Source organism: Hylaeus volcanicus, chromosome 8 (assembly GCF_026283585.1).
Source record: "Hylaeus volcanicus isolate JK05 chromosome 8, UHH_iyHylVolc1.0_haploid, whole genome shotgun sequence".
Lineage (NCBI taxonomy): Eukaryota > Metazoa > Arthropoda > Insecta > Hymenoptera > Colletidae > Hylaeus > Hylaeus volcanicus.
Window position 1 is genome coordinate 16,956,767 of NC_071983.1, and position 16,043 is coordinate 16,972,809.

The following is a 16,043-nucleotide window of genomic DNA, read 5'->3' on the forward strand; positions in this document are numbered from 1 at the left end:
GGTTCGAATTGTGTGCAAGAATGTCCAAGTCTGGAAACTGTTTTTGTGACACTTTTCCAACCCACTCGAAGAACCTGTATAAGGAAGCAGGAAGAGCGCACACACGTCTTTTACGCAGTTTATAGGTTTACCAAATTGGAAGTTGTTTTTTCACATTTCGATCAATAGTTTTCTCCAGTTTTATAAAACATTTTATAATCGCAACTTTGGAAAGGATTTTCTCCATTAGTATTCGCACTTTGAACATTTTCATCAGAAAATAAAACATTAGTTTCCTGACAATAATAAACGCGTCTTGTAGGAATATTTTCTTCTTTGTCAGAGGTTACCGGTTCGACGGTTGGTTTCATTTTCATCGGGATCTGCGCGCACGGTTAGGGAATTTCGAAATATCGCGGCGCGCGTCGATGACGAGTCGCTTTCAAAATATTTACCCAAAAAACAACGACGTCGATACTCCCGTATATTTTAACGGCGGCGCACCACGATTTGCAGTCCATAAACAAGCCAAGGTCGGAGAGCAAAATCAAACGAAACGGGAGAGAGACCGTGCGGAAAATTCCGGATCGCGGTGTCCTCGAATTTGAACGATAACGAGCGGAGAAATAGCGGAGATTACCGCGCACTACGAACCAGCGAGTCAACTTCATTTTCTTAAACGTACCGTTAGTTTTTATCCAGTCGACGACTATGTGACGTGTAACTACTTCAAACCTAAAAAAAAGAAAACATTTAAATTCTTGGGGAATCTTCAACATAAAATTCGTGTAATATAGAAAGTTTAAATTTCGATACTAAAATGAAATATATAGATGTTGAAGCGTAGATAAAAAAATTTGTATTGGAATATAGTCAGGTGTTTTCTTCCTATTGTTGTACTCAAAAGTAAATACGATTAAAAGCTAACAATGGAATCGTGAGCGTAATGGTTCGTCGTCAGAGATAAAAGCCAAACCGGCGCGTGCACGTGCGAGTTTATGCAAAGTAAGTTTGTCAGCCGATGACGAAAGGTGTCCATAAACGGTTGCCTCGAACTTCCACGACAGACTCGGCTCGTTGAAGGATGACTCGGAAACGAAGCCACGCAAAATCTACCATTCTTGAATCTGCTTCGCTTTCCACTATTGTTTCCGCAAATATTAAATCTCAGTGGCGCGGAAATTGCGTCAGTTTCGCCCAGATTGGAGGTCGGTAAACAACGAGCTCGCCTCGCAACCGGCGAATTACGCCGTGTATGGCCAGATGACGCAAACGGAACAATTTTGGAATCTAACCGCGAAATTCGTTTCCCACGTGGAAAATTGCTTACGAAACAATGCCGATCGCGTCGATTCGCGGGAAACTCTCAGGGCGCCTCGACGCGTGCTCTACAAGTATTAACACTTTCGGCCCCCTCGAGTCTAGTGCGATCATTCTAGCTTAGGTTGGAGAGAGGAAACTACGGAATTTTTTAAAACCAAGGAAAGTCGAGTTTCAAAATTTTAGAGTACCCTACTTCCGTGATGAGGGAAGCCACCCTGGATATGTGACGATCTATGTTCAACAATTTTTGTTTGATAATCATTGACATAACGAAAAATCTGTTGGTGGAGTAATAACGCACAGAAGGATTTTTGAATTCTGTCGCGAGTAGGAGTCCAAACTTTATCGCAAAAGGCCACGGAATTTTTTAAAATCTCTGAAAAGTTCGATTTTTCAACATTCTAGAGCAGGGCTTCTTAAACTTTTTTCATTCACGTCTCCATTTATGATTGTGTTTTTTTTCGCAACTCAAAATATATAAGATAAAGATATGTAACTATTTTGTGATGATTTATTGATTAGGTAACAATATATATATATATATATATATATATTGTTATATACATATGTATACATATACATATGAAATGATATAGTTTTAGAATTTGTTTAAAAACGTACAAAAATATAAAATTAAAAATTGTACAAAAATTTGTACAATCGTATTTGCTATAGTTACAAAAGTTATATACCCTATTTATCATCAAAACTGCATTTTTTCCAATAACATAAATAAAAGAGAATATCAAATATTTTACATTAAAATTTCGTGACCTCAAGATTTCACTAAGCGACGCCATTTGGGATCGCGACCGATTGTTTACGAACCCCCCCGTTCTAGAGTATTCTGCTTCTTGTAATTTTTAGTTCGCGAGTCTTATCAACGGCTTAATTTCGGTCCTCGATGAGTTTAGGTCCGCCGATGACGTTAACATTAGCGACTGGCGAGCGATTTTTTGGGCGTCCGAGGCACGAAAACACCGCTCGTGGTAAGCGTCGTCTCGCGAGACGGCGAGAAGCGATCGATGCGTTCCCGGGGGCAGAAGAATTCCGTGTCGCGGACTCGCGTGCCAGGCGCGTACACGCGCGTCCCGACGCCGTGTGATCTGTCGTGCCCGCGCACCCTTACGGAACACGGCCAAGCGTATCTTCCGGTGTCGCGATTATCGATCACACACCGATCTCGTAAACAACGCGCGGCGTCGCGTCCGACGACGTCGAGAGATTCCCGCGCTTCTCCAGGAGCCCCGGCTCTAAGGTTATGGCTTGCTCTAGGAGTGCATTAACCCCCGTCGGCTCGAGAGCACACCGTAGAAGAAGTGCACAAGTGCCGGTGAAGGGGCGGAAGGGAGAGACGAAGAGAAGAACCTCTCCCTCTCCCGTTCTCCCTTTCGCGTTCTTTCTCCGCGGCTCGAGCTCTCCGTCGCGCTCGCGTACGCCAACCTGGGAGTAGGGATGCGTTCGATTCTTCGAAAAAATCGATTCCAGGATCGATTTCGAGTCCAAGTAACGGGCATAGTAGCGAGATCTGCGAAGATCATGAGGTGAAAATAGATTCGAGAAAACGGAGATACGGGGAAGAATCGAGTTCGACTAGGACCGAATTTATTAGGAATGTGTGAAAAAGCTTCTTATTCGGAAAAACCGTAAACTGCGCAAGAGACTTGTGAGCTTTTCCTGGATATGAGTTTTAGCAAGGTTCTCTTTGGTTCCTTCTAGAGGTTCCTCGAGTGGGTTGATAAACGTAGGCGAGTTAGGGCCTGTAATTGATTAATCAATTATATAGTGAAGTTTCTCTCCTTTCAGAGTAGAACATAATTCTCTTTCGTAATTCAAATTCCAATTTTCGCTATATCGTTCGTACACGAACCACAAAAGTCTTCTCCAGTCTCTTCCCTGGATCTACTATCCTACGAATCTCGCGCAAAGATGATAACCTTTTTTCCCCTATTTCAATTTTTACCAAAGCATACCTTCTGCTCATCTCTGTCCGAGGAGTCGTGGTCGTCGCGCCATCGAAGCTAGAAGTCGTGCTCGCCTTGGCGAGTGCTACGTAAGCGCATTTGCGAAGTCAGGGGCGACTTAGGAGGGCCCGTAGGCAGTGGCGGGGGCCTGGGGGGGGGGGGGGGGGCTGGCTGGCTGGTTCGGTATTATAGAAGGTGGTCAGAGGCGGCACAGTTGCTAACAGACGGGGAAGGAGAGGGCGATCGTACGGCGACGACGGGCAGACTTTCTCCGGAGAGCGAAAGTGAGAGGGCCTTCGTGCGCCCCTCGATGGGTCCGCGGGGCCTCTTGCTTTCACCGTGGGCCCGATGCACTTTTCCGCGACGTAGAAACGATGCAGGCCCTATCGGAGATATCGTGCCCGTTCCGCGAGAACAAAAATACCGTAATTACAGGGTACGACGAGCGATGGAGAGTCGCGTGGGACGTTGCGCGTCCCAGAGGGGATGGGATTGCCATTAGAGGAAATCGATCGAAATTAAATGGCTAGACTCCAGAGACAAAAGATTAATTTAATAGCCGAAGAATAAAAGCTTAACGCTAAACCTATCGACGTTTCGTTTGTACCTATTTCTACCGCGAATCGTTCAAATGACTTTCTTCGATCGATTGCTGTTAGGTTTTTAAGTTGCGGATTGATAAAAGAGGTTTCAATAATACACGTATCAGATCGCAACTGATTTTATTTCAGAACGGTTCCCTACATAAATTCAAGGTAACCGATAGCGATGTAGTTCAAGAGCTAAAGACGAACTCTCTAATATAAATGTAAAGTTTATAGAGATTATAAAAGACAATGACATCACGGCTATAAATAAAGTAACCTCGACTTTCGCAATGTAAATATTTGAATTTTGAAACCTGCGGGACCTTCGGTAACGAAAATATTAATATACACGGTGTGGCAACAAATACAAAAAATGCTTTATTGACCATGAATTCATAATTATTGTCGGATGTGGTAACATAAAACGGATGAAAACTGTAAAGTATGTGGCGCGTGGCAATGGACTCGTTACAGTGATTCATTGATTATTTTTACTCGATCCTACCGTTTCCGTCCACTGAAGTTTCTAATCGATCAATATAAGACAATTTCATTTTACGATTCAAATTTTACTTATTTGCTTTGTTTTTATTTGTTTTTATTTGGCGCTAAGAAAAAAGACTCGAACTCGATATTTGAATTTTTCTGTCCCGAATATGATGTTTATTTATTTAACGTTTCAATTTACGTCGTATTTTCTTCAAGAATACATAGTTACGCGAGTCATGTTTATGTATGCATGATACGAAGAACAATCTAAAGGTTAGGTCTCGTACACGATTAAGCGATGAGATCAATTAAGTCCAAAGGTGTCGCTAAAAAAATTGCCGGTAAACGTGGCCAATGACGAGCAAAGAAAAAAGATTTCTTCTTCGCGTCAAATACATTGCCAGTACCTACTATCCGTTATTTTAAATTTTAATTCTTATCATTCGTATAAAACATAAAATATAAAGATACCGTTATATTTAGTTTCATTCGTTTAACTGAGATGATTGTCCATCCGTTGTCTATCCGTCCACCCGCACGGGACACGTTCGTGTTCGACCGTATCCAGAACCTTGTGAAATCGTGATCGCGGGTTTTCGTCGAAGGTCGAACATCGAAATGCGATAGCGTAAGCGAAACGATATTTGATCGTCAATTATGATGCACCGTGTCGACTCTCAGCGACACGCGTGTATCCGACAGCTTTTGAAAATGATTCCCCCCTTTTCCGTTCGATGGATCATCCGAGCATTCGGAACCTTTCTACGAATTTAGATTGAACGGTAATAACAATAACGACTTCATTCCGCGGCATACGGAACAATTCTAGAAACCGGGGCAAGCTTTTTTCTAGGCGAACATTGTGTATCCACGGATTGATAAAGGAGAAAGTCGAATCCCGCAATGGGGAGACTATCTTTTGATGATCTAATTTTTTCTTCCAGTGGAACGGTGCACGAATCAATTGTAATCGTCGTGCAGCACATCGCGGTGCTTCTCAATCTTTTCTTGACGATACAAGTGCTGGGTCTTTAAAGGGAACGAAAGTTTCGGAACCACGAGAGGAAGGGGCCGGTGGTGGTCGCTGAAATTTAGGTGCACGCTGAACAGAAATTGATAGGTGCAATTGAGAACGAGTAGGATGGACGTTAGCGGAATGATACGAGATTGGTACGAATTAGGTTGTACAGATGGGAAGGAATGATGGTGCATAGGGTCTCCTAAACGAGTCGTCACGGATGAAATACCCACCGACTGTTTCCTATGTAGCCCCTCTCGGCATTAGATGTTTCATACCGAATGCGATTGTAAAATCTAATATCAATCTTCATTTAAAATGTATAACATAGCTTACTCGTACAAGTTCGATGGAAAAATCTTTCTGTTGACACCAGAATTGTTAAGTCGGTCCATTTTTTAATTTAACTTGATACCAGGAATACATACAGTAGGTGTAGACAGTATTCGTACGCCGATCAATTTTCAAAAAAACTATGTAAAATTGTAATTTATTAACTTATTTTTTATAAACAATGACATTCTACATATTCTCGGAAATCTGTAGAATAGATAGATTACAAAAAAATATAGTTATTTATGTAAGTTGCGAAATTAACAAGAAAAAAACAGTTAATCGATAGAAATATTGAAGCAATAAGTATTTGTACAACTGTTTAATTATTAAAACTTGAATAAAAAAAAAGAAATTTACATTAATTTACAAGTATATAATTACTTCCTTCGTAGGATTTCCTTTTGATTTTATAATTATTGCAACTCTTCTAACCATTAATTTAACTAAATTATTAGTTATTCGAAGTGGAATCTTTTTCCATTCCTCTATTACAACCTTTTTTAAAAGTACTTTACTGGAAATTTGATGTTTTCTAATTCGTACGGAGCAATAAACTAATGTGTTTACGTTACAAACTCTACTGTAAATAGAATCGTTCGTCGTAAGAATCGTACAAATACTTATTGCTTCTATACTTTTATCCACTTTTCGCATTTTTTTGTTAATTTCACAAATTATATTAACTAGTAAATGTTGTGTGATCTATATGTATCTTAGAGACTTCGGAGAATATGTAAAAGTATCATTGATTATAAAAAAAGAAGTTAAGAAACTACATTTTCACACAAGTTTTTTGCGAAATTGATTTTTTGAGAACGAATACATTCTACACCCACTGTATATAATTCAACGGTCTCCTTAAATGCACAAGTTTCTCTACGACAAATGGACGGTAACATGATCCAGGATCGGATATATCTCGATGAGACAATGCTAATGCAACGATCAAACTTTTTCTATTATTACCGGTTTTGTTGTAAAATTGTTACCATCGTATTCCTGACATTTTTCTGATTAAAACGAGACCAAACACGACGTAATTCGCAACATATTTACTACGTCGTCATTTTCGCATGTCGCTCCGTCCTCTTCTTCATTCGCTGTTCTTCTCTACACTCGAAGTTTGTTGGCAAACATTAGAAGATACAGTAACGACTGGAGGAGGCATGCAAAATCGAATACCCAAAACATTGCACTCGAGGTTTTTATGTGTTTCCACTTGACTCGAGTCGAGCGTCGAACGTAGAAAAGGACAGGTAGTGAAAGAGAAAGAGGTCCGAGAAAAAGAAAACACTCGACAGAAGCGTATCAATCGGTGAGGATTACATTACACCGGTGGTCGGGGCTACTCGGCCAAAACTACAGCCAAAAGAAATAAGAATTGGCTGGCAGCGTGGGGGTTGGTATCTGACAGACATACAGTGTCCCAGTCTCTAAGTGATACGGAGCTCTAACTCCAAAACTATCGACCGAATGCAAAATTTCAAATATGGAATTTGCATGGTAAAACGGGGCTCATGTTTCAGCGAGAAGGAATTTTTGTTAACTTTGTTATTTAACGAGATATGATGATCAAGTTTCGTTTTTCAAATGGAACTGCATATATTTTTTGTTTACCATGCGATAGTACTTTTCAAGACGAATTCATTAAGCTTTAATGTATTTACTCGATTTTTATTACTTTTCAAGCTATAACGCTTCAAAGTTTGGTAATTTTCAAGGAGAAAAATCAGTTCGGTCTCGGACGGTCCCATTGATGCAGTAAGCACCATGCGGTTCTTGAAATCGATACGGAGGGTTTCGTTTGGGATTCTAGGCCCAACGAAGGAAGATGAAAGAATTCCAATATTTTGGGATTCTTCCCATTCTGTACAATAATATCTTTGCAATTAGAGAAAGAAAGATAGTGTTATATTCGACCCTGGTGAATGGTGTCACTTTTTAACCGACTTCGAAAAAGGAGGAGGTTACTTAATTCGACATGTATTTTTTTTTTTTTTTGTAATCCAAACTTTCTATTATAATTACATATTTGTATCTGTTTAAATCGAATAACGATCATTACAATCCTGAATTTACTCCTCTCTTTAAGTAAATACAGATAAGGTGAGCTTCAGCTTTTTAATTAAAGACAAAGATCCAAGAAAACATCCCAGGCGAGCTGGGACGTAGCTGTAGACTAATTAATCAACGAAACAAATAAACGATTAAACGAATTGTTTGGTGTACACTCGATAGTTTTAGCGTTAAACACTCATTCTACGCCTTAGAATTTTCCATTGCACTCTCAATTCTTATCGTCTTTTAACTTCGAACGTCAACGTCCTCGCGGCGGTCGTTGAGTCGCCTACCGGTCCGTCTAATCCACCTAAACTTTCTTATTTCCCAGGATGCGCATTCCGCGAGCACGCGAGCAAGAAAGATAGAGTGGAGGGACGGGGGGCCGAAAGGAGGAGAGAGATAAAGAGAGAGAGTTGTACATGGGGGGACTCTGTTCGCGTGCAAGGAAAAGCACAGTTCCTGGCCAGTGTAGGGGGGCAAGTATAGTTACACCTAGCGACACCACGCGGTCGAACTATTAGGAATTTACTTTCCTCCACGAAACTTCTTCGTCACACTGCGGACTAACGAGACTTACCTTGTGGCAATGAGGTGCTTTTTCTACGAGGCTCCCTTATTTTCTCTCGATCCCCATCAGGGGCAGCGCCACCCCTCTGTTCGACTTGAACGAAGGCCGAGAACAGAGATGTATCGTGGATCAACTTCTGTTTTCGCAGGAGTCGTCGCGTCCCACGCGAGAAAGTCGCGGTTCGGCGACTCCCAGGTTTCAATTCCGCGCGCCATTTTAGCAGCGACCACCCCCACCGCGATTCAAAGCTGTAGGAAGACTTATTTATCGATACGTGTACCGTTACACTTTCTATGATAAAAGTAGTTGTGATTGATTAATGGGGAGCGGGCTCCTTTTGGTACACGACGTGGTGGTGTATTGTGCGTGATAGGAAACAGGATTGACGAACGTTTTCACGAAGAGCCATGATGCCGCTGTGCGTAAATTTCATACACATAAAAGGAAGAAGGAAATTGAAACGACAAAGAAATGTGAGTAGGAAGCAGGTACTTGTAGAAGGTATAGAGGAAATTGAAATTGGAGACCAGCGAGTGCAATCCTTGGGTTGGAGGTTGACTTCTTGACAACAAGTATTTATTGACATGTTAACTCTTTGATTCGAGTAATTCTGAAAATTAGCGAATAAACAAGGTCGTAGTATACTTCAAACAAAAATTTCACGCATACGTGATCGGTATCGTTCATGAGCGAGGTCACAATAGGAACAAAACTTTGAATCGTAGTATAAAAATTAGGAACCTTAAGAAATGAAGTGATCGTGGAATGTCAAGAAATGAAACGAACGTAGAATATCGAGAATATTAACAAGACGAAGAGAAGTTTTTCTTCAAACAAGTCGTCGTCCGTTTTATGCGTCCACGACGTTCGCTGGACCGGCTCGACGCATCGCGGGGAAGAATCGAGTGACATATTCGTAGGACGTATTCAGCGACTCAATTGATTTTGACGATTATAGCGATTTGTTCTCCCCTAAGCAGCAGCTGCGGCACGTGTCTCTCCAAGGTCTCCCTCTTTCTCTCGGTCTTCTTCACGACCACTTTGGGCGCCAGGTCTTCCTTGGTCTGTGGCACAGTCGACACACCTAATGGATTGGGATTCGTGAAACATTTTTAAAAGCATTTGGAAAATGTCTTCGAAGTCGTTTCAGGAGCCTAGAGCTCAGCTTCCCTGAACAGATTCGATAGATGTGATTCTAGTCTGAGATCTCCACCGAACTTGACCCATTCATTGGAAAATTTAGAAACTGAACCTTTTTCTAAAGCCTTCCAGTTCAGGTCTTTTTGATATAAAAAAAGAACGATTAAATTAATAATTAAAAAAACGATCCTAATCCCCAAGCGCTCTTGTTATTGTTGTATTATGTTGCCCGAAAAGTTTCTTTCATTTCATTAATAAGTAATACATACACAATATTTTATGTCTAATATTATATTATTGAATTGCGTACGATTCATTGTGCTCCATTACTGTTACAACATTAACATCTAAGGAATTAGGTTGTCTATTTATATAAACACTGCTACATAAAATAACTGAGTGCAAGTCACGGAAGTAACTTTTGGGACAACCTTAATAGATCATCAACGGCTAGATAAACAGATTTTTCTTTTATCATTTTTTTTTTCCAATCGATTAACCTTTAACGCAATATATGCTGCGTGACATTTTTATTTGTCAGGTGAAATACCTACGTAATTATCTCATTACTCTGTTAAGGGTTAGATTCCTTCAAGATTCAATCGGACGAATATGCAGCAGACGCATAAATACATATATAGAATTTATCGTTTTCGTTTAGGTTTGCAATCTTCGATGAACTTTACGATGTTACTTTTGCGCTTTCTCTTCCACTCTCTCCGATAGATGAATATGTAGCGTCTACGCGAGAAAGATAATGCTAATCGTGACGGATATTCGCGCATTTTTACCTATGGGAATAAAATTATAGGAAGATTAGAAAACTCATAAACGAGGGAACGAACGCTATCGAGTATTTTGTCTAATTAATGCCGCGTGAAGAAAATGGAAAGTTTGCTCGATGAACGCATCAGGTCGGAGTAATATCTGGTAAAAAGAATATGTAAAAACAAAACTTTTTGTTTACGGTTCTAATCGTCCTCTTTCCCTCGACTAAGACCGTCCGGTATTACTTCCGTTGGCTAGCGTGCAAGAGCGAAAAAAGCGTCCGTGGAAGCTTGACGTCACGAAAAAATCGCGAACAGGGAACAAGAACGAACGATAGAGTGAGAGCGACGTCGATGGGTCAGGAGGTAAGTCTCGAAAGGTTGTTTATGTACCGGCACGTGTCCGTCGAGGTCTCGAGGGGAAGCAGAAGGGCGTAGGGCGTAGGGCGTAGGGCGATACGACCATGGAGGGAGCAAGTGAGCACGAGGAGTTGCTGGGACACGTGTACACGGCAGACATCGATCCTGGAAGTTGCTCTTCAAGGTCGCTGCTCAGGCTGCCACCCTCACCGCCTCGAATCAACGACCTCTCGACCCCTCAGGATATCCTAAAGTACGCCAGTAGGCCAACTAACCCTGAACTCTCTCCGTGTACAGCGATTACCGTTCTCGTGGGGATACCCTTTTAGACCCGGAGACTCCTTCCACGTTTTCCTCTTTTTTCGTCGCGAATTAATTAATCTCTCCGAAAACACACATCCCACTCCTTCACCTCGACAGTAAAAAGCGTCGAATCATTTCGTTGATTTACGAGCTCGAGCTATCGAGATTCTTGTCGTTCTCGGCGAGGGACGATAGCAATCGAGACTAGGTTAAAGTGTTTCAACGATCACCGAACGATAAAACGTCGCGGATGACGTCGCGTACGGATATCGATCGCCGGGATCGCGTGATCCACGAACTTTCACGGTGCTGGTATTTTATTAGGGAAAAGAATACTTTCAATTTTCAAAAGTGCCGCTACCGTGATTCACTCAAAGTCGCTCTTCTCTTATAAATCTATAGACTCTTTAACTCCAAGAAGTTATTATTCTGTTAGCATTGTTAGTTTTGCCCTGAGTAAAATTGAACACCGAGGTGTAATCCAAGTTGCTTTTTTGATAATGAAAAGTGCTGACTGTTTCATAAATTCCGAACTACAATTCACTTGACGTTGCTCTAAAAATCACACCAATTATTATCATTTCAGTAGAATTTGAGAAAGTCTCATCTATTAATTATTATTCCCAACTCTTGATAAACACTAGGGCCCAGTCGAAAATGTCTAGCAAAGGCCAAACGATTTACCAAGAACGAAAGTAAAAGGTATGCAAACGTCGGAACCAAAATTGTGTCGGCTCGCAATTCCGTACACACGCAGAGACAGCGGAACGATTGGTCATCCCGCGGAATTCGTCGCGTTAGCGGCGAAAAAGACGAACGTAAAGCTCACCCCGACGGGACAAACGTGTTCGACGAAAGATGCAATTGCGGACGCACGTGCGGGCTAGCGTAAACACGTGAATGAACGAGAACGTGTGCGCCCGGAACGAGCAACGGAGAAGAAAGAGCGGAACGGAAGGAAGAGATGCGAGCAAGAGGGAAACGGGAGTGGTGGGATGAGAGGAGAGGAGCAAAAGAGAGGACTGCGTCAGCGTTGGACGAACGGAAGAAAGAGGGAGAGAGGAAAAAAGGGAAACGAACGACGCGAGCCGCGCGGGCCTTGTATCGAACGTAGCAACCACTACGTAGTCAAGGTCGGTCTTTGCCCCTAGCGTAAAGGGGCGTCCTCGGGATGTATCCCTCGCGATACAACGACCCTTCGCCTACCGTGTCTCTTCCTTTCAGTGTAAATAAACCTGCTCCACGATGCATCTTTTTCTTTTTTTTCAGCCTCTCGTCAGACGGTGTCTGGGGGTCTCTTAGGGCCCTGGAGTTCATCAACTCAGTGGTATAATGTAAATAGTAATTAACCAATGGAATTTTTTTAATTCAATCGAAACGATAATAATTCCTTCTCTGTGATTTTTAAAGCAACTTTAAATGGGCTCTGCCCTGAGTAGCACGAACGAGTCTGACCTTATTTCCGAGTTATTACAATCTTTGAATTTCCTTTGCTTGTCGTTAACTCGTGATACCAACACCGAAGGAATAGTTTAACCTTTTGCGCTCGAGTGGTGCCTCTAGAGCGACATATGTAATTTAAAAGTGATTCATTGAATACAGCTATTTAGTAATTGAAATAATACTACATTGAGTCATGAATGTTCGTAGATGTTTCTTTTCGAAGTAGAGTTTTTGGTTTTACAGAAATTTATTATAAGAATAAACTGGATTTGATTCTATAGAAAAATGCCTCGCGCGCAAAGGGTCGAAGTCCGAAGAAGCTTAGGTAAATCTGTTTAGCCACTATATGTTAAACCTTTCTTTCTAGTTAGAAGAATTAACAATATTTAACAGTTAAACCTCGGCCAGTTGCACAATTTTCAGGAAAGTTTCTGGCGAACCAGCGTGTTTCTGAAAGGGTACCTTGGGAGAGATAACGCCGCATTCGAAGCGTCTATTAGCCCGCGAATGGGGAGACCGCGGTAGAGCGCGTGTGTTCCATTGACACAGGCAGTAGTAGGAGTCATTCATGGTCAGACGAGCGTAGGAAGGACTAAATTGGATTCGATGTGTACACGCGAACGTTGCTACGCCTATTGATACCTCGTATTGAAATTCTGGACTCGCGACGCAGTGCGTCCATTATGTACAATTTAAAAATTTGCATAGCGATTTGTATATTCCGCGATGGAAACGATTCGAGGCCGACGAAACGATGTATACACCGGGCGTTTTCGCGAACGCGGTTCTAAATTGTTAAAAATAATTAACCCTGAACGGATGACTGATTATTGTTTATGCCACGCGCTATTGGAAATTAAATCGTAAGGCAAAGGGTTCAAGATACAGGTGGATAGTGAAATTCGAGGTACACACGAAATTGTCATTAACTCAACGCTGAAATTACCAAGGACAATTAAAATCGGTCGAACATACTCGCTTGCATCTTTACAGAGACAGCGAATCAATTTATCGATATTGTCGTCAAAAGACTGTATCAAAAGCATCATAAACAAAAACTTACAGGTTCTCAATCATAGATTAAACGACAGTGGTTGAAAACCGACTTACTAGAATACCTGTAGGGAAAGGTAAAACGAATTTACTATTAACGCAAAACTAATCTCGTAGCTCTCAGCGATCAATGTAATCAAACCCAAAATGTATCCATACTCGCTCACTTCCGTTCGATTACATTTAAAAGTGAAAAACAAAGGCAGAATGATTTTCAACTATAAAATTCGACGATACAGATGAAATTGACTTAATCACTTTGTAGCCCTAACGTTAACCAGCTAGGAAAGTATAGAAAAGTAACGTTACCCAGGGCAGGCGCTTTCCTCTTGACACTACGGGTCCAAACTTCGAAGCAGTCCTCGAGCGCGAGGTTCCAGTGCTTGTCGAAGGCGGCCACGTATGCCTCCACGTGTCCCCTGATGCCGCGCGCGTTTCTGGTGTAGACCTTCGGCACAAAGGACGAACGATTATTCCTTTTAAATCGCGGCGAGTCTCGTGTTACCCGCGGCCGCTTCGACCGTTCCAGGTAAAGCCGCCTTTTCTCAGCGATTCTTTTTCTCTCTTCCTCGTTCACTCCTCGATCTCTCGAAAAATAATCGCACGAACGTACCGCGCATCTCGATCCGCCTATACGAGATCGCGCGTACGTGTCCGTACTCGTCGATCGAAGAGGACACGCGACGAGCACTGGTTCCTCCAGTGGCCGATCGACCGCCTCAGGACTAAAGCAAGGAGTAGAAAGTGGCGTGTCATTTTTTTTCACCCGACCCGCCACCGACACACGCATAATTTGTACAGGCTAATCGGCGGCTTTTTGCACCGCGCAAGGAACGAGAGGCCATTTTACGGAGGCGACTCGAGACGACGAGTACACAAGAAGAAGGCTCACGCTCCTTAAATGTAGGAGCTGAGCAAAATAATCGGGAGGGTATCTTTATAAATTTTTGGTGAAAGGTTCATAGATCCTCCTTGTTGACGTATCACAGAAATAATTCAGGTGTAGCAATCTGTTGGTCTATATTCATTGCGACTATGTCTTCTTCTTCTTCGATTTGAAATTGTTCCCAAAAGGTTTTCTTCGTAAGAAAATTCAAGCACTTGAATTTCGAGAAGCTAAAGAGAGACGTCTAAGGTCGATTAAATTATAGCAAAACCAGACCAAGTCCACCCTGTCTAAGGACTAAGGATCGCGGAAAGAGCTCTTTCCATGAACCTCGAGCGAATAAGTGTCGTAAACGCGCGCAACAAGAAGCACGGTTATCCGTGAGACATCTCGAATCTCGTAGAAATTAGTTGAAAGAAAGTGGTTTCGCGCGTACCCGTCTATTTTCCACGCGACAATCTCGTTAATGACGGGCAACGCGCGACCGTGTCTACGAGAAAAGGCGCGCAAGCCCGTTGTTTGTTGTCGCGTAGATACGCCGCGGGACAAGATAGCAGGCTGATACGCGGAAGTGTAGACCGTGGCAAGGCCCCCTTCAATGCCTTTCGCACTGATATATACCCGCCTTTGTCGCAATGAAAACTAATTGCGTGACTCCTACGTTGACTCTGTTCCTCCTTCTCCTCCTCTCTTTCTCTCCTCTTCCCCCATCCTCCCTCTCGAACTGTCTCGCTCCGTCGCTCGCGTCTTCTCGCTCCACGCGCGTCCATCAGCTATGCGCCATTTCTGGGAGATCTCGCTGGAGATCGATCGAGTTTTCGTTAAAAAATCCCTTCGTTCAAAATTCATTCAAAACCTTTGGGCAGGGCGTCTTGACGAGATTATTCGAGAACTTTTCAGTGTTAGATCAAATTAAAGGGAAAAAGGAACGCGTTGCATTATGGAGGCTCGAAATTGACGACTCTTAGCGGTCCGAATACTCCTCTCGGGTGATTCGAACATAGAAAGTAAACGTACAGACGAAATCCTTGCTATTTAAAATAAATGAAGACATCTTATTAATTCTATTAATATTCAAACTTGGAAATAAAATCAACGCGTTACAAACTTGAACCCCAATGGGTTGACATTCGAAATTCCAAACCGGGAGTGAAACATTCTTCTCTTCGGATGTTAAATAAATAAATTTCCGCGAAAATCGGAGCCTGTAAGATCCTCGAAACCGTTTGCCAAGGATTCGAAACGTTCCGACGCCTTTCTTTTGCCGTTTACTCTCGTCATTGACTTTGCACGCGTGTCCCATACATGCGAGAAACGCCATTGAAAGGAGGCAGTGCGTCAGAGAGAGCTGGTTGGAATCGATTCTAGGAGTCCTCTAGATTCCATCGAGACGTATCCTTGCTGATCCAGCGGGACAGGATTCGTCGACTAACCGCGAAGGACGACCGCGTCGCCTCGTTCGTAGATTTCGCTCGATCGCAGGTCCAAGGATCGCTGTTAACCGTGAACGAAAACGGGAAATTAGATTCTTATACTTGTTATAAAAATGTAACGGGGCATACACAGAGTCGATTCGAGTATACACATTTGGATTTAACAGTACCGGCTTGGGCATTTTTCGAAGCACGCACGATTATAGTTTATCTAGAAAGATTAGAAAAAAACATTTCTTAACGAGTACTCCGTTACTATTCGTTATAAAAGTGTTGACATCGAAAATTGATACCAAGTTCTTCAAACTTCGATACGTTTAAATCTTTCTCGAA

At 42.3% G+C, this 16,043-nt stretch overlaps 2 protein-coding genes across 5 annotated transcripts in view; one reads left to right on the forward strand and one right to left on the reverse strand.

Moving 5' to 3' along the window:
- LOC128881643 (ecdysone-induced protein 74EF) overlaps positions 1 to 16,043 on the forward strand; it is a 208,507-nt gene that overhangs the window by 35,293 nt on the left and 157,171 nt on the right. The gene's annotated exons all lie outside the window — the stretch shown is intronic.
- Positions 1 to 16,043, reverse strand: part of LOC128881648 (U7 snRNA-associated Sm-like protein LSm11) — a 41,866-nt gene that overhangs the window by 4,102 nt on the left and 21,721 nt on the right. Inside the window, exons 4-5 of one of the 2 annotated variants that reach the window (XM_054132924.1) lie at positions 13,701 to 13,839; positions 7,338 to 9,409 (exon numbers count right to left, since the gene is read on the reverse strand). In XM_054132924.1, coding sequence (XP_053988899.1) covers positions 9,261 to 9,409; positions 13,701 to 13,839 — 288 coding nt within the window. In that variant the 3' untranslated portion in view covers positions 7,338 to 9,260. Of the gene's footprint in view, positions 1 to 7,337; positions 9,410 to 13,700; positions 13,840 to 16,043 lie in introns of those variants that run through there. The other variant, XM_054132923.1, reaches the window with a different exon arrangement.